At 44.2% G+C, this 26,355-nt stretch overlaps 1 protein-coding gene across 7 annotated transcripts; it reads left to right on the top strand.

Annotated features, from left to right (window-relative positions):
* The first annotated feature begins 2,107 nt into the window (after positions 1-2,107).
* On the top strand, positions 2,108-7,092 carry LOC123119564 (B3 domain-containing protein LOC_Os12g40080). 7 transcript variants are annotated; one of them, XM_044539413.1, is made up of 11 exons: positions 2,120-2,395; positions 2,736-2,789; positions 2,888-3,041; positions 3,413-3,510; positions 3,922-4,070; positions 4,163-4,582; positions 4,686-5,100; positions 5,184-5,383; positions 5,675-5,936; positions 6,130-6,365; positions 6,503-7,092. In XM_044539413.1, the coding sequence occupies exons 5-11, from the start codon at positions 3,972-3,974 to the stop codon at positions 6,782-6,784; spliced, it is 1,914 nt and encodes a 637-aa protein (XP_044395348.1). In that variant the 5' UTR covers positions 2,120-2,395; positions 2,736-2,789; positions 2,888-3,041; positions 3,413-3,510; positions 3,922-3,971; the 3' UTR covers positions 6,785-7,092. The 7 variants fall into 7 exon arrangements, with proteins under 7 accessions (XP_044395350.1, XP_044395348.1, XP_044395353.1 ...); XM_044539418.1 differs by having other exon boundaries at positions 2,121-2,395; positions 4,163-4,350; positions 5,009-5,100; XM_044539416.1 differs by having other exon boundaries at positions 2,122-2,395; positions 5,187-5,383.
* The last annotated feature ends 19,263 nt before the right edge of the window (positions 7,093-26,355 follow it).

The following is a 26,355-nucleotide window of genomic DNA, read 5'->3' on the forward strand; positions in this document are numbered from 1 at the left end:
CAGGGGGGCATCCTAGAACACACAAGTTGATTGTTTAGCCGTGTGCGGTGCCCCCTCCACAGATTTCCACCTCGGTCATATCGTTGTAGTGCTTAGGCGAAGCCCTGCGTCGGTAACTTCATCAACACCGTCATCACGTTGTCGTGCTGACGAAACTCTCCCTCGACCTCAGCTGGATCTAGAGTTCGTGGGACGTCACTGAGCTGAACGTGTGCAGATCACGGAGGTGCCGTACGTTCGGTGCTAGGATCGGTCGGATCGTTAAGACGTATGACTACATCAACCACGTTGTCATAACGCTTCCGCTTTCGGTCTACGAGGGTACGTGGACAACAGTCTTCCCTCTCGTTGCTATGCATCACCTAGATAGATCTTGCGTGATCGTAGGAATTTTTTTGAAATTACTGCGTTCCCCAATAGGGTGTTATTCAAATGCGAAAACGATGGGGTACGTGTTGCTTTCATTCGGCTTTGGCACCGCATTCTTTGGTTCAATTGCGATAGCTCATTTCGAACATCATCATGTGTGTAGGAAGATGTATGCTCATTTTGGTTTTGGGAAGGCGAATACATTGATTTATTGATAGAAAGAAAATTAATAGACGTCCGTGCACTCCTTAGTAGAATCGAAGGTAATGAAGCGGCTGCATGTGAAACTAGAGGGGAAGCAACCTCTACTTCTTTAGAACCAAAGAATAAGAATGAAGAATGCAAAATCAAGAATCCACAGATCAACAACGAATGCATGGAGAAGATTTTGGTCCAACTAGTGGGAGCAGTTATGGAAGTTGGAAATCTTCTAAAATGCATAATTATGGTTCTTATTTTGTTTGGTCTTGCTATTCTAGCAAAGATTTGGTGATGTTCTATGTATCCAATGCTATTGAAAAAGCAAAGAAATGTATTATCTTGTGTCAATTGAGCTGCAAATTTCAGATTTGCGGACCGGCGGGAGTAGCGCCAGACCAGACCCCGCAAAGTCGATCCGTAAAAGAGCATATTCCGCGAATATCCTTTTATACGGGTCGACTTTGCGGGGTCTGCCTCTGCGGCCGTCCGCGCCGGCCTGCAAAGCCTTTTCCGCAAACTGCAAACGCGTTTTGCGGGTCGGTGTTATGCGGGGTCTGCTAGAGATGCTCTAAGCTGTGCGACATGTAACTATATATGCAATCTATAAAATACAACTCGTGATATATGAAAAGGCATGCGATTGTTCTGTACTTCCATTTTGATCTGGTTTAACTAAAAAACATTACATTGATTATTGTAGTTAATGTCTATGGTTCAAAAGCATTAGAAAATCACCTACATTTCCATGAACAGTTTTTGGTTGTTCATTTCTTTAACTTAGCACATTTATTTTATGAAGTTATGATAGTTCACTCAAATTATGGGATACACGTACTAAGTATAAAACTTGATAATGTGGTAGAATTGTAGTATGAAACATTATTGGGAGGAGATTCAATAATACCACATGATGCGATGATGGCGAGTCAGATGTACGCAAACTAGGAAGCAAATTTTCAACACTACGACTATGCAAAATGACGGACTTATGATTATATAGTATGATAAAAGTTCAAACCCGGCACTAAAATGCCAATTGCATCTCATAACTAGTGCTCCCATACTAGTTGTCAACCTCTGAGAAATTGCCGCCGCCGCCATCGACGCTGCTACCACTGCTGCCCACCAATTTGCCACCGTCATTGGGATTCATCGCCACCATGGCTGCTACCACCTAGGTGAAAGAGAAAGTGAGCTGCGCGATATGAGCGAGGTTGGGAGAGGAGGAGGGAGGGTCGACCATTTTGACCTCGGCCCAAGCGACATGGTCTGACTGATCCCCGTCCCTAACAACCGTCAGGTGGTCCCCATCTCCCCTATGCCAACGTGGCCTTGACAGGTGGGCCATATGCGGGTCCAACCTGTCATAATCCTGCTTAACCAGACTGAACCGGTTTCTAAGTAAAAATGGTACTTCCTCATCCACAATAAATCTCGCAGTTTTGAACCGGGATTAGATTTTGTATTGGAGAAGTAGTTTATATTTATTTTAGACAAAAAGTTGAACTTAGTGGTAGTTCTGTCGGAAAGTGGTACAGTAGTAGTACTATAGTTTTTTTTTAAATACTCCAATAATTGCCTAACCGTGGCGCGGCCCGCCGGCCTTCACCGGCACCGCCGCGTCCGGGAACAGACCGACTGCCGCCTTCCACGTGCCCGCGGGTTCTCCCTCATCGAGGCAACCCACAGCGGCGCTGCCGCACCGAAGCCGAAGGGGGCCCATCACTCCGGCGCTGGGTTATCCGAGGCCGTACCGGCGCTGGCAGGAGGCGGAGGGCGCGCCCTGAAGGAATCTTCCGGATTAGACCTGGCTTGCTCTGACCTGGTGAGTGATGGCCTGCTCTGTTCACTCGATTCGCACTGTAGGTGAAACCTTCTCCTTTTCTTCATTTTGTTCCAAATACTGTAGAACAATGGGGTTCAATCCAGGTCAAGTTTTTCTCCTCTCCTCGCGTCTCCTCTTATTAGCAAGCTCTGTTTGTTATTTTGTGTGTGCCTTCGATAGTTAAATGATGTTATTGGGCTCCTGACTCTAATATTAAAACCTTGGCTCTGAAGCTACAATGTAGAATTTCTTGTAACATCCCTGTGTTGATCTTTCTTGTGGTTTTTACTATGGCACTGTCCTGCATCACAAGGTACTGACAGAGTTATAACTTCTACAGCACCCTCTGGGTATTGCTGTGATCCCTTATCTCCTTGGCATAGCGAAAAGTAGGGTACGATTCCTTCTGCTCAGATTCCAGAAGTTCCCAGTTGAAAGCATGCTTTCATCTGCAACTCTCTGAAGACTTTTCACGTGAGACTCTTTTTATAGTTTAAGGTGTGATGGCAGTACAAGACCCGCAAGCATCAGCTTGTATGGTGTGTTATTCATCTGCATATATCTATGTTCTTGCTCTGTGCTTGGGCATCGTTGGCATTGTGGCTGGCTGCCTGCTTCTCTGCAGAAGTATTAGCTCTTCGCAAAGGTAAGAGGCTTCTGGTTTTTCTACTTTCTACTACATCCTTAGAGCATAAACTTGATACTTCTTTGGATCTTGTTTATGGTGGCTCCTTTAGTGTTTGCTTGCATAGCTTACTTTCCTTTGATTTTTCTGACATCAAATATATGCATCCATGCACTGGCGGAGCTATGTGCATCCCTGCAGGTGCCATGGCCCTCCCAACCTTGGCAAATTTAGTGAAGAAATTTTTTTACAGAGAGATTTAGATTAAAAAATAGAGATGTTTTCTACTGTCTTTTCTCTTTGGCCCCCCCAATCTTCCTGGTCTTGCTCCGCCAATCCATGTGAAGTTGGAACAGACTGCTGATAACAAATACTACTACTTCCTATCTTAGGCTGCTCTTTTGCTCTGGGCTTGGGGTTTCCGCATCCTGGGCATATAGACTGCTTCTTTGCATAAGTATTGGCTTCTTGAAAGAGCTTCTTGGCAAAGGTAAGAGGCTTCTTGTCTTTCTACTTGCTACATCTTTAGATCATAAACGTTTAGATGATGTTTATGATGGCACACAGACACAGGAACCTAAAGTGCATAGTTCTATTTGTCCTGAAGTTTAGTATTAGACGTTTTTCTTTGATTTATCTGGCATTGGAATAGGCTGCTGGTAGTAACACATATTGCTACATCTTCCTATTTTACTCTGAAAGAAGTATTGGCTGTTCACAAATGTAAGAGGCTTCTTCTTTTTCTACTAGATTATAAACTTGCTAAATCTTTAGATCACCTGAAAAAAACTTGCTCCAGTATTGGACACCTTTGATTTGTCTGACATCGAATATATGCATCCATGTGAGGTTGGAACAGACTGCTGATGATAACACATACTACTACATCTTCCAATTTTAGGCTGCTGTATCTTGTTCTCTTGATTCCCCACCATTTTGATTACATTTGTCATGGCGCCGGATCAAGATTATGATCAAGATAACAGTCATGTGGATGATACCCAGAAGTATTTTTTCAAGTGCATGGTTGGCGATTTCCCAGAAAAAATGGCAAGCCCTGGTGCATAGATGCCCTTTCTCTCCTTCAGACGGAATGCCATCCTGGTCAGAATGATAATTTTGTTGTTTGCTTGTTCCTGCAGGCCATACCACAGAAGTTTGTGGATAATTTCAATGGTCATATCTCTGAAGTTATCAAGCTAGAAGCTCCTGATGGAAACATATACAATATTCAGGCTATCAGGGATCTGAACAAGATAGTCCTCGGATCTGGATGGGGGGTATTTGTAAGCTTTTACAAGCTAAAAGCGGGCTACTTCCTGGTCTTCAGGTACATCAGAGATTCTCACTTCAAAGTTCTGATATTTGATTTTGGAACTTGTTGTGAGAAGGAAGTGTTCCACGTTCTCATGAACTGCGGCCCTGATTCCCAAGAAAAAGAAAGCAACAGTGAGTCCCATCGAAGGTGCGAGCTCTGCGATGTGCATTTTTATTGGCATCACCTGGATGATAGGCAGAAGCATTTCCTGAGGCTCATGGTTGGGGATTTCCGTCAAGAAATGGTAAGACCTTGGATGATAATGCCTTTCCTGACGTCTTGATGAAGTGTCGTCTTTTGATCAGAGATATATACTTTGCTGATTGCTTTCTTGTTTGTTCCTGCAGAGCATACCACAGAAATTTGTGAACAATTTCAGAGGCCGGATCTCTGAAGTTATGAAGCTAGAAGCTCCAGACGGAAACATATACAACTTTAAGGTTACCAAGGATCTGAACAAGATAGTCCTTAGATATGGATGGGCTGCATTTGCCAGTGATTATCAACTAAAAGAGCATGACTTGCTGGTGTTCAGATACATTGGGGACTCTCACTTTAAAGTCCTAATATTTGACCCAAGTGGTTGTGAGAAACAATTATTCAACATTGTCTTGAACCATGCTCCTAATGTACCAAAAACATGCATATCTCATGATCGGTCATTCCTCAGGGAAACAAGGCGCCGAGACTGCGGATCACACGATAACAACAGTAGGAAAACTAAAAAGATGACTCCAGTGGACTCTCCTTCACCGAGATCTGGTAAAGAATTGAAGGGTTGCATGTACATTTTTATTGGTTACCTGTAATTGCTAATTGATGTCTTGATGATCGGGGTTGTGAAGCAGAAGGTGTCACGTCTCCAGAAGTCACCATGAATTCAGCTGGCCTTCGGGAAATCACCGAGCCTCACTATGTCCTAGCAACGGGGTGCAATCTGACCACAGCACAGAAGGCAGAAGTCGACGCGCTTGTGAAGAAAGTTAGGCCTGTAATTCCATTTTACATCACAGCCATGAACAAGACAAGTATGTCTGGATCTCTGGTATGTGTGCAGTATCCTCTACAGATTCAATGAGACTCCTGCAAAATTTGTTATTTAATGTTCAGATCTCTTGTCTAAAATTTTGTTGGAATTTTTAAAATTATAGTAGCTCTCTGTAAATTACAATCTTCAATAATTTGAAAGTGATTTATCACGATAGACATTCCAATCAATGGTTGAACGATCAATACCATCGAACTATTCCATTCCACTGCTGAATGATGGAAACAGAAGCTTTTTCTTACTGATGGACTGATCCTGGAGTCCTGATGATTCATTCGTCTGTCACAGGTCATCTGCAAGGATTACGCTGCCAAATACCTTCCACATGAAGAACAATTCATCACACTCTGCCATCCTCATAAGAGCAACATATGGGTAGACAATTTGAAGGTTATCACTGATGGTTCATGCATGCTTTCTGTTGGCTGGTCGTGCTTCGTTCTCCACAACGAGTTGCGGGAAAGTGACATCTGCCTATTTGAAGTATCGAAAAACGACGGTGAAGTGACAATGGTTGTTCATTCTCTTGAAGGAGGTCATCACCTACAAGGTGAGTATGCAACACATTGACACCTGCACACATGATATTAAAAATAACTCTCAGGATCACAACTTAAAAAAAATGAATTTATGTAGAAATAGACTCCTTTTTTATGTAGCCAGACCTGAACCAGTATGGAATCAAGAGTGAGTTAGTGTCACTTTACTTTATCATTTTGGAATGTCCATTTGTGTTTTTACAGGGAAAGAGCCCGAATCTCAAAACAAGTGCAGTTATCCAGTTAAGGTCGAGGTGACCGAGGAAGAGGAGAGTGACAAAGAACATGCCGAGTCCAGCTACTACTACTCAAGGTATGCCTATGACCTGACCGGCGAGGAGCAAGAGGAGATATTCAGGTCAGCGTTGATTCAACAGGGCAATCCGGTATACGTCGCCGTCCTGCAGGAGAATCATGTTAGCAGCAGGAATAACTTGCTGGTCAGTTCAGTTGTTCCTCTAATCACAAATTGGAAGACCTAGACAGTTCATTAAACCGTCTTTGATAGACTTTCTGAACCTTCTGTGCCAAAGCTTTCTGTACTAATGACTAATGTGCTGCTGTACTATATATGCAGACCTTCCCCAGAGAGTTTGCGGCTAAGCATCTCGCGGAGAGGTCGCATGACATCCTGCTCCTGAGACCTAACAGGAGAGAGAAGTGGTGCGTGAGGTACTACTACCATTCGATGATGAGGATACAGGGTTTCAGCTACAGGTCCTGGACCAAGTTTGTCTCTGACAACGGGCTGCAGGAGGGCCACGTCTGTGTCTTCGAGCTGATGAAAGGCGTGTGCGAGGCGACGATGATGGTCCATGTTTTCAGGAAGTTCAATGGGAGGTTTGTTCTGCTGGACTAACTAGCTAGGTTCCTGCGTAGCTGCATCCATCTTAATTTGTGGTTGAATAACTGAAGCTGTTGTCACTGGGAGCTGAAATGGGAGTAGCTTGTGTACCAGTAGAAGTAGTTGTCGAAACGTACCGTGTGAATGTTCACTCCTGATCACCAGCCATGACTGTGATTTCAGAACCAAGAGGAATATTTCAGTGCTTGTAGCCGTAGGTAGAAGGCCGTGCCAAAGCATCTATGGCTCACTCCCCTGAAATTTTATTGAATGTAAATCGGTTGACTGAAATTTTATTAAATCTATGTGCACATGTTACTCGAGGACAGCTACTCAGCGAATCGGTGACGAAAAGTTTTAACTTGTAACTCGTGTGTTCTTGTGTGCGTGGGTTCTTTAAGTGATGATCGACTAGGAGAAATTAATTGTTTGTTGCATGATCTGATTCTTGCGGCTTCTTTGGCTGTTTTGTTGTGGCTTTTGTTAGACCTGTGATGATATGAAGCATGTAGTTGCAAAATTCATCAATGGCTCTTTATCTGGTTTTGCAAATTCAGAAACATGTCGAGCAAATTTGCTGGAGTGGATGATCACAACATCAACAGCAGGAATCAAGCGCTAACATATTTTATTTTTGAGATTGAGATCGAGAGATGTAAACCGCCGGATGGATAAGGGTTAGACGAGAACTTACAAATTGATGCGATGCTAGCATATTTTATTATTATTGTTGTTCTTGTGGTGTCCATGATGACGATGAAAACAAATTTAGAATTTCAAAATAACACCTTCTCGACTCGCCGAATAAGTTAGATCCCATCCAATTACTTGACATAGCATATAACTTGTTTTGTTTGTGTTAGGACTTAGGACCCAATGCATAAGAAACTAGATTCCTTCCTGATTAAATCAACTATACTCCAGGCCATTCCATCTATGCATTGCCACATAAGGCACAACTATTATGCTTCCCCCTGGATATACCATACAGAATCAGGCTAGTTACAGTTGGACACACATATAGCACACAAAATTGAAAAAATAGTTTGCACATTCAAACCGTAAAGGCTAGATGTATTTCCGAACCCTCTCATCCCTAAGTAGATGTGCGTTCCACAAACAGGGAAGCAGTGAGATCCTTCTAATCCTAGATTGACTTGTAGGTATGAGAAGGTGGTAAAGAAAGAGAACTCAATGAGAGAAAAGTAGTAGAGTCTGGGTGATCTCCAGGCTAGAGTTCTTATGTGAAGATATACACTGCATAAGAAGATGATGGGTGAAAAATGATCTGATATCATCAATGAAACCTGCACCACATGTGACCTGAGATTGTCTTGCATCCCAATTATACCTAGTACTCCATGGAGGTGTCGGAGTAACATGGAAATTTAGTTATTTATTCACCAACATAAACTATACTTTTTGGGGGGCTCTATTCGGGGCATTATTGACTGATAGCTACATTGCCCCAATTGAATTAGAGAATTGGTGTGACCACTAAAAGTGTGGTGGACAAAATGACCACCATAGGTGTGGAAGATCTTCCAAGAAATTAAGTATATGACATGTGGGCAATATGGCTAACAAAATGGGGAAAACTATAACTGTCACAATGATCAAACACATGCTTGATCGTGTCTGTTCATTGTTCAATGACAAGAAACCAAGTTCTCTTGCAAACATTTTCCCGTTGATTTTAGTAGTTTTCCATTATTTATTCCAGTAGGCCTTTGCCGGCTTATTATTTAATCACTGGGTTTTTCATAAAGTAATGCACTTATGTGTTGGCTTTTTTATGGGACTTGCAATTACTCCCTCAGACTGTAATAAAAGTTGTTGTTTGGACATCGGCATCGATATCCAAAACACAATTCCAACTACTAATTTGGGCGAAAACAGATTTGTAGAACCTAACAAATATTATGTATGTGATAGTACTTCCGAAACAATTGATGCACATGTGATTTTCAAGTGCAGAATTTAAATATTTTGGAAGATATTGATTGTCAAATTAAACCTATGCACTATATGAGCATTGAGATTGTCCTCCCTTGGACACTATCAGTGCTCTTGCCGGTAGCTCAAACAGCTTAAAATACTAGTGTGATTTCATCAGTGTAAATAGAGGTCAATGAATATTTTTTTAAAAACTCATAGGGCATGGAGGTTAGTCAGGTCAGAAAACATTTGCGCATTTTTTCGAGACCATGTGTAGATCATAGAGTGTCACGCACACGCACACGCACACTTACTTTTATGTTACATGCCGTGATTAGGATGATGGAGAGTATACATTGTATTTCAGCCAACAAGAACAAAACCATTGGGCGGCGCAGCATGTAACAAAATGGAGAGACCGTGTAGTTCTTGCAATACATGTACGCAGAAGCTAGCGATCCTGCTCAGTGGCTGCTTCACCTGATGTACTGTTCGCGTCGTTGAGCACCTTGCTGGGTTAGGCTTGGAAATGCATATGGTTGGGTGATGTGTTGTGCATCGCTCTGTCCGTCGCCTGTGATGCCATAGCTTGCACGTTGTGAAAGTTTCTCTCCTATGATCCTATCCTTAATAGAAAAGACATGCCATGTTCTTGCATGTTCTTGGGAAAAAATATACCCCCCTGCATGAACCACTGCCTCGGCTATAGTACCGGCAGGCCCGACTCGCATGGGGTTCCTCTGTGCCATTACTAGTTTGTGCACAACAAAATGTAGTCCTGACCCCTCTCATGCCTCGCTATAGGAAAGTAACACATGAGTTTGACAAGCCATGGAGATATATCTTCTTTATCCTATCTAGGGATGCGGCGGAGCATCGTAGGTCGAAGTGGTAGAGGAAGAGTAGTCTATGAGAGAAGAGTGCGGTACGTAGGGATGCTTTCGCGAATATATACACAATATGAAATAAAAGGCGTAGGTGAAAAATGAACTTAACTCATCAATGAATCCAACACACCACGTGCAGATTGATATTGTCTTGGCTTATTGCATCGTGTGTTTTTCTGTGTGAGAAAAGGCACAAAGGCATCTTAGATCTAACAAAATAGGGTTTCCCCCTGCTTTGTATTACAAAGAAAACTTCACCGATATAAGCAGATAGGTGCTGGGGCGGAAGCAGCACAAGCACGCCCAAAAGAAAAGAAAGAGAAAAAGAAAAGAAACAAATGCCGACACCGGTGGATCAACAAAAAAGAAGAAGCTTCGCGACCGCCGCACCCACCGAGGATCCTCCACTAAGCTCCTATACTCCGAAGCGCCGGTACCAATCAACACCTCTAAGAAGGGACGCGACGATGACGATGCTGCTGCCAAGGGTTTCCCCCGGTATGCGACGAGGAGAGAGGAAGGGTACCTCCGACGCCCTCCAGGAAGGTTCGGCGACACCTTCAGGCACCACCGCGTCGGAGTCGGCTCGACCGACAGGGATTTCTCCCGATCCCAACCTTCACCTCGAGCGCTCCGGAGCACGCCGCCAAACAAACCACCACTCTGCGCCAAAACGGTCTTGAAGCTTCTGCGCCGTCTCACCACGGCACTGCGAAAGGGGCCTGCACAACGAAGAAGAGGAGCCGGGACTCGCGACAGCAGCATCGTCGGCACGCGGGAGGGCCCAACCTCCACCGTCAACGACGGTAACCAACCGGACGTGACAACAGGAGCATACCGGTCCCGTGGGCCCACAGGTCCGGCCGGGTCCTCAGAAGCCCGTAAAGCTCCCGCCTACACGCTACAGAAGGCGCCACCACCTCGAGTCCGAGACACTCCTCCTCCGCACCACGCAGAGGATGTCGAAGCCACGCCAATGGCAGCCCGCTAGGACCCAGACGGGGCCGGGAGGGCCCAGATCTGGGCTGGGGTCGCGCCGCCGGCCACCGCACGTCACCACACCGCCCTGCCGCCACCGCGCCCACCACCGGCAACCGCCGCCGGGTTGGCGGGCCGCCGCCCAGCCGAGCAGCACCGCCGCCGTCACCTGCCCCGGGAAGGATACGAGCGCGGGGGGGGGGGGGGAGGGGGGCAGAAGGGCCTGCCGCCGCCGGCACCACCCGGGCCAGCGCCAGGGGCACCCGCCGGTGGCGGCCACTACGTGAGGATTGATCTTTTGTAACATGTTGATGTGCTACTACAGCTCAGATATTGTGTTACTGAGGCAACCAGTAACACATTTTTGTATGTGTTCCTATAGGCTATGTTACTAGGTGGTGTCTATTGTAGCACATAGGACTGTTCCTATATATATATATGTAAAGGTGTTACAATTGTGTTGTGGCAACACAAGCCATATGTGTTACCGAAGGACCTTGTAACACACTTCTATAGATATAGGCACACACTTTGTAACATATTTTTCTTGATGTAGCAACATGGTTAGTAACATGTTTTAATGGAAATTGCAACACAATTATTCATGATTGGCAAAATTACAATAGCCCTTTGTAACACGTTTTCTATATATAGGAACACAACAGTAACATAATGTTGTATATATTGTAACATCTCTAGTGGTGATCGGTAGCAAACGTAGTAACATCTTTTTCTAACAATAGCAACATAGCAGAACTAGTCCAATGTGCTATTTCAACCATTTTATTACCTCTGTCATAAAAAGCACAACCATGTATTTTGCGTCATGGTAACTACAAAAACATCTAGTTATGATTCAACACGTGATGCCAATCATGTTTTACGTGATGTGACGTACTATGGGAGGGTAATTGACATTGTCGAGCTAAACTACTCTGGACAGTTTTCAGTGGTGTTGTTTAAATGTGAATGGGTTGATGTGTTCTCAGAAATAGAAACAGGAATGAAAAAAGATAAGTACGGTTACACACTTGTCAACTTCTCACGTCTAATACACGAAGGAGAAAAGATTGAGCATGAGCCTTTTATTTTCCCTAACTAGGAGAATCAAGTGTTCTATGTGGAAGATGAATTGAATCCAGGTTGCTCTGTGGTAATGAAGTTGCCAAAGCGTAGAGATGTATATGACTTAGGCAACTTGGAATGGGCAGCGGAGACAGAAACCTAGCCATTCCATGTTTCACAGCTTGGAGAGATTTTGAAAAGGAAGAACAATGAACAACATTGGGTTAGAGCAGACATTGAGGAGACAATAGTGGATGTTAATAATGCTTCGAATAATGAAGAATAATTGAGGTTAGTAGGATCAAGGTATGCACTATGTTTAGGCGATCTAGTTATGCTTTCCCAATATATTCTTGTGTTTTTTGTCACAGAAATGACAAGTATATTATTTTGTTCTGAAAATGTCCCTTTGTGGAAGTAATAATATGATTGTTTGAACTTCTGACAAACCCATTCCTAAATCAATGAGTAATGTTGATGTTTCTTAATATATGGCTTTTAAACAGTGCACTCATATGGGGCTGGTCCATATCCCATTTGCAGCACAACATTTGAGATGTGAAGTTTACCTCTAATAAAAATATTGTTCAATCTTCCTGTTCTTCAATTATGTTTTGTGTGTTCTTTCTTTTATTCTGGGTTAACCCTTTCATTTCAGATATGAAATTTTAGTGATAAAAGTAGCACAAAAATGTTTCTTTTTTTCTTGTTCATGTTTTGAATTATTTTGGCTACATGCTACAGGTTCAGACTGCATGCTACATGGAGGCATGGAGGGGGTGGTTATTTGTGTGCTTTGTGTTGGTACAGACCAACCTACTCTTTTCTGCTTGGTGGCGTTGTGCTGACTAGTTGACAAAATTGCTTGGTGATATACTATTGTGCTCTTATATTCAATAGTTAGTATACTGTTATATTCATGCTTGGTAATTTGGTCAGCTGCGACACCGCGTGATTGTTTGGAACTTCATTATGTACTTTGGTCAATAGTTCATAATTGAGATACACGCAACTTGTGTGGAACTTTATTCTGTACTTTGATTAACAGTTCAGAATTGATATACTCTTGCAATGTTTGAAAATCCTGTTTTGTGATCACTTGCTGCCAAGGTTTTTTAAAGTCTGAATCTGTTCTGTGAATGTTTTCTATTCTCTACATATACTTCTCTTCTGATGATTACTGCCTCCGTCCCATAATATAAGAGCGTTTTTGACACTACACTAGTGTAAAAGACGCTCTTATATTATGGGACGGAGGGAGTAGATTAGATGGTTAAAAGACTGGACACTCATGTGCCAAGATGAAAGTTCAACACGGTCTGAGCTTAATTTGATGTACCAAGTTGAAAGTTCAACGTTCTGGCTATTTGAACCCAGCTAGCAAAATCCATTCAATTTAGGTTTTCGTTATTCCAATTAGACAAAATAGTATCTAATGAATGTCTCCCTATCTGGACAATTTCAGCAAAAAAACCATACATACTATTATCTATTTTCTAGAACTGAAGTAGTATGAATTGATTGGCCCACCTCAATGATAGGTAGCATGAATTAGTACTTATTCTTTTAGGGAAGCATGAATTAGTACTTCTTCTTATAGGAACGGAACACATGAGTTTGACAAGCCATGGAGATATATCTTATTTATCCTATCTAGGGTTGCGGCGGAGCATCGTAAGTCGAAGTGGTAGAGGAAGAGTAGTCGATGAGAGGAAGAGTGTGGTACCTAGGGATGCTTCCGCGAATATATATACAGTATGAAATAAAAGGCGTAGGTGGAAAATGAACTGAACTCATCAATGAATCCAACACACCACGTGCAAATTGATAATGTCTTGGCTTATTGCATCGTGTGTTTTTTTGTGTGAGAAAAGGCACAAAGGCATCTTAGATCTCCCCCGCAATAAAAAAGTTGCTTCGAATGGCACATAAGTTCTAACATCTTGGGTCTCTGTTGGGTTGGGTAAACTTTGCACAATTCTTGGGATCATGTATGTGGTGGGCACCGATGGCCACCAAGGAAATTCACCCTCCCAGAGCTGGATAAACTCCTGACTCCCATCTTTGGGGCATTTTAAACCGACCCTCTAAAGTTAGCGAAGAATTTGATGGAGTAAAACCTTAGTGAAGTATTTTTAATTCACTAAGTTTTCGCCGGACCTAACTGATCCCTTATATATGACAGGGTAATATTTGTATTTGTATTTTACTTTCGGCAACCGAAACACATTTCTCTTTTTTTTTTCGTTCAACAACATTTTGATACATTGGAGTACATAGTTCACCAATTCTTCGCTACGAGAGCAAAACCAAAGAAAACAAGAACCACAATAAGACATTTTAAAAGATATCCAACTTCCATAACTGCTCCCACTAGTTGGATTAATATCTTCTCTATGTCTTGTGATTCTCTCGATTGGCTTCTCGAGCTTGCACACTTCTTTCTTCTTCGATTTCGAAGAATTCGACGTTGCCTCGCATCTAGTACCATCTCTGGCCTCTATTCTAGCAACGAGTGCACGACCATCTATCGAATTTTGTGCAATCCATAGATGATGTAATCTTCTTCCCAATACCAAAACTTGCATCCATCCTACACACAAATTTGAGCAAACAATGAGCTACCGAAATTGCGCCGAATCCAGTGAACAACCAAATCAAAAGAAGCACATACCCCATCTTTTTTGCACTTGAAGAACACCCATCCGGGATGTTCCGACGTGGTAGAAACTCAGCGCTCGTCGCACTTTATGACCGGCAACAGTGAGTCGATGAGCCGCTGGGCGAATGCCGAGCCCGGGCGATGGCCAAACGTGTCTTTGCCGGTGAACCGCCGATGGGAGAGATCTGAGAGGCTAGAGGCAGAGTCAATACCTGCATGTGGCGCGGAGGCATTGCCGGGGCTATGCGTTCTGGTACTCGGCAAATCCGGCAACGGCGGCGGCAGCCGCAGATCTACCAGTTGTGCGCTGGCGATGGGGCTAGAGAGGCACAAATCGGGGTGCTCAAGGACCGCAGCGGATCCTACGGAGCATCTGCGGTGGCCGGCCGGGGGGGAGGGTGGGAGGGCCAGCGCCAGCGTAGATGCAGCGTGGGAGTGGGGCGCGGGAAGCAACAGTGGAGACGAGATTTTTTTACTCGATCGCCGAGCAGTGGAGTAAATATAGGAAGGTGGGACGCGGCCGAGGATAATTTTGTTGGGAATCATTGCATGGAAAAAAAGTTTCTACACACACGCAATGATCTATCCATGGAGATGCATAGCAACGAGGGGGGAGAGTGTGTCTACGTACCATCGTAGCCCGTAAGCGGAAGCGTTTAACAACGCGGTTGATGTAGTCGAACTTCTTCGCACTCCAACCGATCAAGTACCAAACGTACGACACCTCCGCGTTCTGCACACGTTCAGCTTGACGTCCTCCGCCTTCTTGATCCAGCAAGACGGTGAGGTAGTAGATGAGTTTCATAAGTACAACGACATGGTGATGGTGATGGTGAAGTGATCTCCGCAGGGCTTCGCCTAAGCACTACGAAAATATGACCGGGGGTGTAAACGGTGCAGGGGGGTGCTGCACACGGTTAGGCAATTGTCTGTTGTGTGCTAGGTGCCCCCTCCCACATATATATAGGTGGGAGGGAGGGAGGAGTAGCCAAAGGAGGCGCCCAAGTAGGAGGAATCCTACTTGTGGTCCCTCCCAAGCCGTGCCCCCTTTCCTTATTTGGAGTGCGGGGAAAGCCAGGAGAGGGTGGCGCCCCCTTCCTTTCTCCCATGAGAGGGAAAGGAAGGAGGGGCTAGCCCTCCCCCTTTTCCTTCCCGAGGGCTGGCCAAACAAGGGAGGGGGTGTCGGTGTCAAAACCGGCGGATCTCGGGTAGGGGGTCCCGAACTATGCGTCTAAGGTCGATGGTAACAGGAGACAGGGGACACGATGTTTACCCAGGTTCGGGCCCTCTCTATGGATGTAATACCCTACTTCCTGCTTGATTGATCTTGATGGATATGAGTATTACAAGAGTTGATCTACCACGAGATCGTAATGGCTAAACCCTAGAAGTCTAGCCTGTATGACTACGGTAATCAGTATCTCCCTTTCCGGACTAAGTCCTCCGGTTTATATAGACACCGGGGAGATCTAGGGTTACACAAGGTTAGTTACAAAGAAAGGAATCTACATATTCGGTCGCCAAGCTTGCCTTCCACGATAAGGAGAGTCCCATCCGGACACGGGTGCAGTCTTCGGTCTTCGTATCTTCACAGCCCATCAGTCCAGCCCATGGCCAACAGGCCGGACGCCCGAGGACCCCTTAGTCCAGGACTCCCTCAGTAGCCCCTGAACCTGGCTTCAATGACGAGGAGTCCGGCGCACAGATTTGTCTTCGGCATTGCAAGGCGGGTTCCCTTTTCCGAACTCCAAGATAGTCTCTGGAAGGATGGTTGTATCCGGACCTTCCATACACACACCATACACAACCGCAGAGAGAATATAATACTCGATGACTCCAATCCGCTGACAACTTTTTACAACATGACGTCATGTCAGTCCGGTCATTATTTCGAACCGTTGTTTCGCCTGCGGCCCCACGTTCTGAAACGTGGTTGTCATTGACATGTCTTATCCAAGCAAAGATCGTGTCCCCTTATTAAGGGGTTCTTTTATCAATACAGACGTGGGTAACCCAACCGTCCTTAGGGTACAACTTCTTGGGAATAGGTGAGGTTTAAGGCCCAGGAGGAGGCGTTCGATATTCTTGGTCTTTATAAAGAAACACAGACCCGCCTTTCCTCCCCACGCTTGCTTCTTCCTCGACTCTTACTACCTCGAGTTCCAACACCCAGGTCTCACCCTCCGTAAGCCTAAGTCATGCCCGGATCCAGCCGTCAAGGCCGGTGGGTGGCTTCTTCTGTCACAGAGGAGGATGTCGCAAAGCTTCGGGCGGCCAGATACCTGACCGCGGAAATCCTCCACCGACTTCCCGCGGAGGGGCAGGTTATCCCTACCCCCAGATCCGGTGAGAGGGTCGTGTTTGTTTCCCACTTCCTCCGAGGATTGGGGTTCGCCCTCAATCCCTTTGTTCGGGGGCTCATGTTCTATTACGGGTTAGATTTTCACGATCTCGCCCCGAACTCTATCCTTCTCATCTCGGCGTTTATCGTCACGTGCGAAGCCTTCCTCCGAACTCCTCCACACTTCGGCTTATGGCTCAAGACCTTCATTGTGAAACCGCAAATGATAGAGGGGGAGCAGGCAGAGTGCGGTGGTGCCTCAGTGAGCAAGCTCACCAGCGCTATCTGGCTGACAGGATCTTTCAAAGAATCTTCCGACTTATGGCAGCAGGGTGGTTCTATATCACCGAGCCCTATGGTTCCAAGTGGGCAGCTGCGCCTGCGTTTCGATCCAGCCCCCCAACTCAGCTGGCATCATGGATCAATAAGGGGTTGGACTGGGGATCAGTTGACGAGGTGCGGACTCTGCAAAGTCGCATCCGAAGCCTCATTGAGAAGGATATCAATATTGTCAACGCTATTCAGGTAATGCTAGTCCGCCGGACCCTGCCGTGCCAGTGACGGCCTCTCCGCTTATGGGAGTTTAACCCAAAAGGGCCACGGACTCTTCAACACTTTCTCGGCACTACGCATGAAGGAATGTGGAAGCTATTCTTCGGGAGACGAAAACAATGGCTGGGCACCACCGAAGATACCGGCCTAGACTGTAACCATCCGTACACCCCAGTAAGTACTTATCCGCCGAACACCTCATAATCAGATATCCTGTGGTAAGATACTGAGCAAACCATCCTTTTCCAGGGCTGGATAAAGAAATCGGAACGGATTAGGTGTCCGGCCCCTCTTCCCGAAGACTTAGCAGACCCCGTGTTCACAAGGATGCTGGCACCGGCACCATACCAGGTGCCGGCAGGGGAGGGCAAGGTGGAGAGTGAGAAGACCCAGGATGACCTTGATTCCGGAGGTAAATCAGATACTGAGTCCGGAGAAGTTGACATTTCTTCGCCTGAAGACAAAGGCGTAGGAGGAGCGAACATCCCCTCTCCCCATGGCAAGAAAAGGGCTGCCTCCGGAGATCGAGAGGGGAGGTCTCCCAAGAGAGGCAAGATGCCACCGTTGAGCGGCTCGGGTTCGGAAGGCGACGCCGTTGAACAGCTCCATCATGAGGGCAAGCCCTCAACCAAACCGTAAGTGAATCCGGGGTGCTTTGATAGCGTCCCGCTCCTGTCCTTTACCGAAGAGATACGTAACGTGCCTGTGTATTTTACAGTTCGGCACAGAGTTTTTCTAGGCAATCCTCTTCTTCGGGGGATTGATAACCCACAAGTATAGGGGATCAATTGTAGCCTCTTTCGATAAGTAAGAGTGTCGAACCCAACGAGGAGCTAAAGGTAGAACAAATATTCCCTAAAGTTCTATCGACAACCGATACAACTCTACGCACGCTTGACGTTCGCTTTACCTAGAACAAGTATGCAACTAGAAGTACCTTGTAGGTGTTGTTGGATAGGCTCGCAAGAAGATAAAGAGCGCGAGAATAAAAAGTAGGGGCTGTTAAGATAAAGACACAATAAAGTAAATATAGTGAGTGTGGAAAAGTGGTGGTAGGAGTTGCGGAATTGTCCCTAAGCAATTGACTACTTTACTAGACCGATAGCAAGTATTATGTGGGAGAGGCCACTGCTAGCATGTCATCCCTTACTTGGAATTCTATGCACTTATGATTGGAACTATTAGCAAGCGTCCGCAACTACTAACGTTCATTAAGGTAAAACCCAACCATAGCATTAAGATATATTGGTCCCCCTTCAATCCCGTATGCATCAATTTCTATGCTAGGTTGAAGCTTCTGTCACTCTTGCCCTCCAATACATAGTCCTATCAACATACAACTAACCCTATGGTGTGATCCATGCGCGCGCTCATATGATGGGCACCAAAGGACAGCAACATAACCACAAGCAAATTAAATCAATCATAGCAATTCATCAACCACCGATAGGACAACGAAAATCTACTCAGACATCATAGGATGGCAACACATCATTGGATAATAATATGAAGCATAAAGCACCATGTTCAAGTAGAGGGTACAGCGGGTTGCGGGAGAGTGGACCGCTGTAGATAGAGGGGGGAAGGTGATGGAGATGTTGATGAAGATGGCGGAGGTGTTGGTGAAGATCGCGGTGATGATGATGGTGGCCACGGCAGCGTTCCGGCGCCACCGGAAGAGAAGGGGAGAGGGGGCCCCTTCGTCTTCTTCTTCCTTGACCTCCTCCCTAGATGGGAGAAGGGTTTCCCTCTGGTCCTTGGCCTCCATGGCGTGGGAGGGGCGAGAGCCCCTCCAAGACTGGATCTATCTCTCTGTTTCTCCGTTCCTCCTGCTGCCCTTTCACCGTTTCGTATATATATGGAGATCTGTAACTCCGATTGGACTGAAACCTTCACCATGATTTTTTACCAAAAATTAGCTTTCTTGCGGCCGAAGAAGGGCATCAACCGCCTTACGGGTGGCCCACGAGGGTAAGGGGTGCGCCCAGGGGGCAGGCGCGCCCCCTGCCTCGTGGCCACCTCAGGCACCGTTTCGCGTTGATCTTTCTCCCAGACTTTCCAAATATTCCAAAAATAAGCTCCGTCCGTTTTTATCCCGTTTGGATTCCGTTTGACATGGATATTCTGCGAAACCAAAAACATGCAAGAAACAGGAACTGACACTGGGCACTGGATCAATATGTTAGTCCCAAAAATAGTATAAAAAGTTGCCAAAAAGTATATGAAAGTTGCATAATACTGGCATGGAACAATCAAAAATTTTAGATACGACGGAGACGTATCAGCATCCCCAAGCTTAATTCCTGCTCGTCCTCGAGTAGGTAAATGATAAAAAAGATAATTTTTGATGTGGAATGCTACCTAGCATAATCTTGATCATGTATCAAATCATGGCATGAATATTAAGACACGAGTGATTCAAAGCAATAGTCTATCTTTGACATAAAAACAATAATACTTCAAGCCTACTAATAAAGCAATCATGTCTTTTCAAAATAACAAGGCCAAAGAAGGTTATCCCTACGAAATCACATAGTCTGGCTATGCTCCATCTTCACCACACAAAATATTCACATCATGCACAAGATGACAAGCCAAGCAATTGTTTCATACTTTTGACGTTCTCAAACCTTTTCAACCTTCACGCAATACATGAGCGTGAGCCATGGACATAGCACTATAGGTGGAATATAATATGATTGTGGAGGTTGTGTGGAGAAGACCAAAAAAAGAAAGTCTCACATCGACACGGCTAATCAACGGGCTATGGAGATGCCCATCAATTGATGTAAATGTGAGGAGTAGGGATTGCCATGCAACGGATGCACTAGAGCTATAAGTATATGAAATCTCAAACTGAAACTAAGTGGGTGTGCATCCAACTTGCTTGCTCATGAAGACCTAGGGCATTTGAGGAAGCCCATCGTTGGAATATACAAGCCAAGTTCTATAATGAAAATTCCCACTAGTATATGAAAGTCATAACTCAAGAGACTCTCTATATGAAGAACATGGTGCTACTCTGAAGCACAAGTGTGTAAAAAGGATAGTAACATTGCCCCTTCTCTCTTTTTCTCTCATTTTTTTTGTAGGCTTCTTTGGCCTCTCTCTCTCCTTTTTTTGGGGCTTCTTTGGCCACTTTTATTTTGATAACCTCACATGGGACAATGTTCTAATAATGATGATCATCACACTTTTATTTACTTACAACTCAATATTACAACTCAATCTAGAACAAAGATATGACTCTATATGAATGCCTCCGGCGGTGTACCGGGATGTGCAACGATCTAGCGTAGCAATGACATCAAAAAACGGACAAGCCATGAAAACATCATGCTAGCTATCTTACGATCATGCAAAGCAATATGACGATAAATTCTCAAGTCGTGTATATGATGATGATGGAAGTTGCATGGCAATATACTTGGAATGGCTATGGAAATGCCATAATAGGTAGGTATGGTGGCTGTTTTGAGGAAGATATAAGGAGGTTTATGTGTGATAGAGCGTATCGTATCACGGGGTTTGGATGCACCGGCGAAGTTTGCACCAACTCTCGAGGTGAGAAAGGGCAATGCACGGTACCGAAGAGGCTAGCAATGATGGAAGGGTGAGAGTGCGTATAATCCATGGACTCAACATTAGTCATAAAGAACTCACATACTTATTGCAAAAATCTATTAGTCATCGAAACAAAGTACTACGCGCATGCTCCTAGGGGGATAGATTGGTAGGAAAAGACCATCGCTCGTCCCTGACCGCCACTCATAAGGAAGACAATCAATAAATACCTCATGCTCCAACTTCGTTACATAACGGTTCACCATACGTGCATGCTACGAGAATCACAAACCTCAACACAAGTATTTCTACAATCCACAACCACCCACTAGCATGACTCTAATATCACCATCTTTATATCGCAAAACTATTGCAAGGAATCAAACACATCATATTTAGTGATCTACAAGTTTATGTAGGATTTTATGACTAACCATGTGAATGACCAGTTCCTGTCATCTCTCTAAATAGATATAAGTGAACCAAGAGAGTTTAATTCTTTCTACAAAAGATATGCCCACGCTCTAACAATTATAAGTGAAGCAAAAGAGCATTCTACAAATGGCGGTTGTCTATGTAAAGAGAAACAGGCAATCCAAACTTCAAATGATATAAGAGAAGCACATGAAGCATTCTATAAAGCCATACTCAAAAAATATAAGTGAAGTGCAAAGAGCATTCTATAAATCAACCAAGGACTATCTCATACCAGCATGGTGCATAAAATAAAAATGAAAACTAAATGCAAAAGACGCTCCAAGATTTGCACATATCACATGAACGAAATGAATCCGAAAACATACCGATACTTGTTGAAGAAAGAGGGGATGCCTTCCGGGGCATCCCCAAGCTTAGACACTTGAGTCTCCTTGAATATTAGTTGGGGTGCCTCGGGCATCCCCAATATTGAGCTCTTGCCTCTCTTCCTTCTCTCACATCGAAACCTTCTCGATCATCGAACACTTCATCCACACAAAACTTCAACAGAAAACTCGGTAATATCCGTTAGTATAATAAAGCAAATCACCACTCTAAGTACTATTGCAAACCAATTCATATTTTATTTTTTCATTGTGTCTACTGTAATATAACTTTTTCATGGCTTAATCCACTGATATAAATTGATAGTTTCATCAAAACAAGCAAACTATGCATCAAAAACAGAATCTGTCAAAAACAGAATAGTCTGTAACAATATGAACATTCACCATACTTCTGATACTTGAACAATTCTGCCAAAATTATGAAAAATAAACAATTTGTACAGAAAGACAGTTAAAAAAGAATCAGAACCATTTGACGTTCCAGTAAAAAATTAAAATTCGCGCACTACAGCCAAAGTTTCTGTCCTGCACCGCACAAACCAATAAGCATTGTAAACATCCTAAAGGCAAACCTTGGCACATTATTTTTATAATACAATGGAATTGTACAAGGGGATAATTATTTTTGTTGAAAATTTTCTGTAATCAAGATTCACAAAGTTTCCGTGAGCATGAACAAAGTTCAAGGAGCTCTCCCACTTCAACAATGCTTGTCTTTCTCACTTTCACTTTCCTTTTTGAAGAAGTTTTGGGTTCCCCTCTTTATTTTTGTTGTTTTTAAACTATATGAAAGCACTCAATAGAAATAAATGACTCTCTAAAACTTCCGGGTTGTCTCCCTGGCAGCGCTTTCTTTAAAGCCATTAAGCTAGGCATATAGTGCTCAAGTAATGGATCCACCCAGATCCGAAGGTATATCAAAGCCAATTTTAATTAACAATGATTTGTAATTTAGTAATGAGAACAAGGCAACATATATCATGCAACAACGAAGTCTAACTCTCTTCCTATGCATCGGCATGTCATAAAAGAACAATTCATGCACATATAGTAAAGGCCAATGCATTGTATAAACAGTTTCTTGCAATTTTATCGTGTTGGAAATATAGAGAGGTGGAGATATAGTTCCTCTCTCATAATAATTGCAAGTAGGAGCAGCAAGCACATGCATATTATATTCATCAAAATCATCATGTGCAACAGTAAAAGGCAACCCATCAATATAATCCTTAATAAAAGCAAACTTCTCCGATATAGTGTAGTTTGGAGAATTCAAAAAGATAAGAGGACCATCATGTGTGGGTGCAATAGCAACAATTTCAAGTTTAACATAAGGAACTATAGCAAGTTTATCTCCATAAGCATAATTCATATTGGCATCTTGGCCACAAGTATAGCAAGTATCATCAAAAAGGGATATTTTAAGAGAATCAACGGGATCATAACAGTCATCATAGCAATCATCCTTCGGTAAGCATGAAGGGGAATTAAACAATGTATGAGTTGAAGAGTTACTCTCATTAGAAGGCGGGCACGGGTGATCAATCCGCTCTTCCTCCTTTTGTTCTTCGCTCTCCTCATCTTTTTCATCCAATGAGCTCACAGTTTCATCAATTTCTTCTTCCATAGACTCCTGCAAAATATTAGTCTCTTCTTGGACAGCGGAGACTTTCTCAATAAGTGCATTAATATCAGAATTGTATTCATAATTCTCATACCAATATTTGAGGATAGTTAAATTTTCAGGTCTATAACCAGCATCATCAAAATCTTCAAACTCTTTAAACATAGATTCAATTTCATAAGCACCCATAAAAGCAACAAATTCTTCTATTTGTTCCACATCATAGTAATCATATATACCATTAGCATAAGAAGCTAAGGTTTTATTATCATTAAATTTGCATGAAAAGGGAAGGTGTGGAGCCTTCATCCTAGAGCAACAAGTATAATCATAACTCAAGCATAGTTGCCTAGCATAACACTTCAATATATGAATTTGATCCCATAATAGTTTCCCTTTTTGAGTCAAGCGATAATCCCTAAAGTATTCACGTTGATCCAACGTTACTCCCATTACATAGTTGAATGGGGTTTTCTCAGGATTATCAAAGTAGTACATAATATCTTTCACATAACCGGCATCGAGGGTTTTAGGAGGTTCCCCATCTCCATGAGTAGCAAGTACACCTAATTTTTTTGGTATTTCGTGTTCCATATCCATAACTAAAGATAGAGAACAACTAAGAACAGCAAATAAAAATTACTTAGTGATAAAGCAAACAAGCACACACGAGAATATTCACCCCACGCTATTGCTCCCCGGCAACGGCGCCAGAAGAAGGTCTTGATAACCCACAAGTATAGGGGATCAATTGTAGCCTCTTTCGATAAGTAAGAGTGTCGAACCCAACGAGGAGCTAAAGGTAGAACAAATATTCCCTAAAGTTCTATCGACCACCGATACAACTCTACGCACGCTTGACGTTCGCTTTACCTAGAACAAGTATGAAACTAGAAGTACTTTGTAGGTGTTGTTGGATAGGCTTGCAAGAAGATAAAGAGCGCGATAATAAAAAGTAGGGGCTGTTAAGGTAAAGACACAATAAAGTAAATATAGTGAGTGTGGAAAAGTGGTGATAGGAGTTGTGAAATTTTCCCTAAGCAATTGACTACTTTACTAGACCGATAGCAAGTATTATGTGGGAGAGGCCACTGCTAGCATGTCATCCCTTACTTGGAATTCTATGCACTTATGATTGGAACTATTAGCAAGTGTCCGCAACTACGAACTTTCATTAAGGTAAGACCCAACCATAGCATTAAGATATATTGGTCCCCCTTCAATCCCGTATGCATCAATTTCTATGCTAGGTTGAAGCTTTTGTCACTCTTGCCCTCCAATACATAGTCCTATCAACATACAACTAACCCTATGGTGTGATCCATGCGCGCGCTCATATGATGGGCACCAAAGGACAGCAACATAACCACAAGCAAATTAAATCAATCATAGCAATTCATCAACCACTGATAGGACAACGAAAATCTACTCAGACATCATAGGATGGCAACACATCATTGGATAATAATATGAAGCATAAAGCACCATGTTCAAGTAGAGGGTACAGCGGGTTGCGGGAGAGTGGACCGCTGTAGATAGAGGGGGGAAGGTGATGAAGATGGCGGAGGTGTTGGTGAAGATCACGGTGATGATGATGGTGGCCATGGCAGCGTTCTGGCGCCACCAGAAGAGAAGGGGAGAGGGGGTCCTTCGTCTTCTTCTTCCTTGACCTCCTCCCTAGATGGGAGAAGGGTTTCCCTCTGGTCCTTGGCCTCCATGGCATGGGAGGGTTGAGAGCCCCTCCGAGATTGGATCTATCTCTCTGTTTCTCTCTGTTTCTGCGTTCCTCCTGCTGCCCTTTCACCGTTTCGTATATATATGGAGATCCGTAACTCTGATTGGACTGAAATCTACGCCGTGATTTTTTTACCAAAAATTAGCTTTATTGCGGCCAAAGAAGGGCATCAACCGCCTTACGGGTGGCCCACGAGGGTCAGGGGTGCGCCCAGGGGGGCAGGCGTGCCCCCTGCCTCGTGGCCACCTCGGGCACCGTTTCGCGTTGATCTTTCTCCCAGATTTTCCAAATATTCCAAAAATAAGCTCCGTCCTTTTTTATCCCGTTTGGATTCCGTTTGATATGGATATTCCGCGAAACCAAAAACATGCAACAAACAGGAACTGGCACTGGGCACTGGATCAATATGTTAGTCCCAAAAATAGTATAAAAAGTTGCCAAAAAGTATATGAAAGTTGCATAATATTGGCATGGAACAATAAAAAATTATAGATACGACAGAGACGTATCAAGGATCTCCTCCCAGAGATGACGGAAAGCGAGACGCCTCCCCCGACCTCCTCGCCCAATAAGGCGGACGACTCCGAAGTGTCACCTCGGAGGGTTTTTCTTGATCAACAAGCTGTGCAGGGGATGAAAGAGGCAGTACCCGAAGGTAGACCTCCGATCGTCTGGGATTCGGGGGCCAATAATGAAGGCCCCGGACTGTCCGGTTTGCAGCCAACGATGATTCTGGAGACGGGTGAACGGGTCCCTTCAAAGGATGGCTGTGCTCCTAGAGCGGCTTTCGGAGACCCGGCGGCGCTGGATATATTGCGGGATATGCTGCGAAAAGCATCTGTCTCGGGGGAGCAACGTACCTTGATGGGTATGGTGGTTGAGAAGATTCTGTCCGCGAAGAGCAGATTGAATGAAGCCTTCATGAGCCTGCTAAAAGGCTTCGAGGTTTGTGATGTAATGTTTTCAACTATATTTTATTTGCAAAGATGCAACTGTGTATAGGTAGTAGCCCCTGAGACTCGGTTGGCTTCCCATGGGAGGCGAACGGAGGATCGAGAAGAAATATTGAAGGACTAATCTAATTAACTTGAAGACATGCTGCCTCCCCCTGGCTACTTCCCAGACTACGGAAATTGCCGAGCTGCAGCGGAAGCTTGATGTGGGAGGGGATGACATTGCGTTAATCAATATGCATCTTGACGAGTCGCAAGGTATGTATTCGGGGCAGTCCCTTCACATACGTTTTTGTGATATAAGCATGACGCTGGAAGTTATATACCAGAATATGCATCATTACAGATGGTGTTGGCGCCGTTGAAATTCTTCGGGCGGAGCTGGCCCGGGCCAAGGAGCAGGCCCGGCTTAGTAATGCGGCTGCCAAAAGGCATCGGCTGAATTGAAAGCCGAACAAGCTGC

The sequence above is a fragment of the Triticum aestivum genome, chromosome 5D, assembly GCF_018294505.1.
Source record: "Triticum aestivum cultivar Chinese Spring chromosome 5D, IWGSC CS RefSeq v2.1, whole genome shotgun sequence".
NCBI lineage: Eukaryota > Viridiplantae > Streptophyta > Magnoliopsida > Poales > Poaceae > Triticum > Triticum aestivum.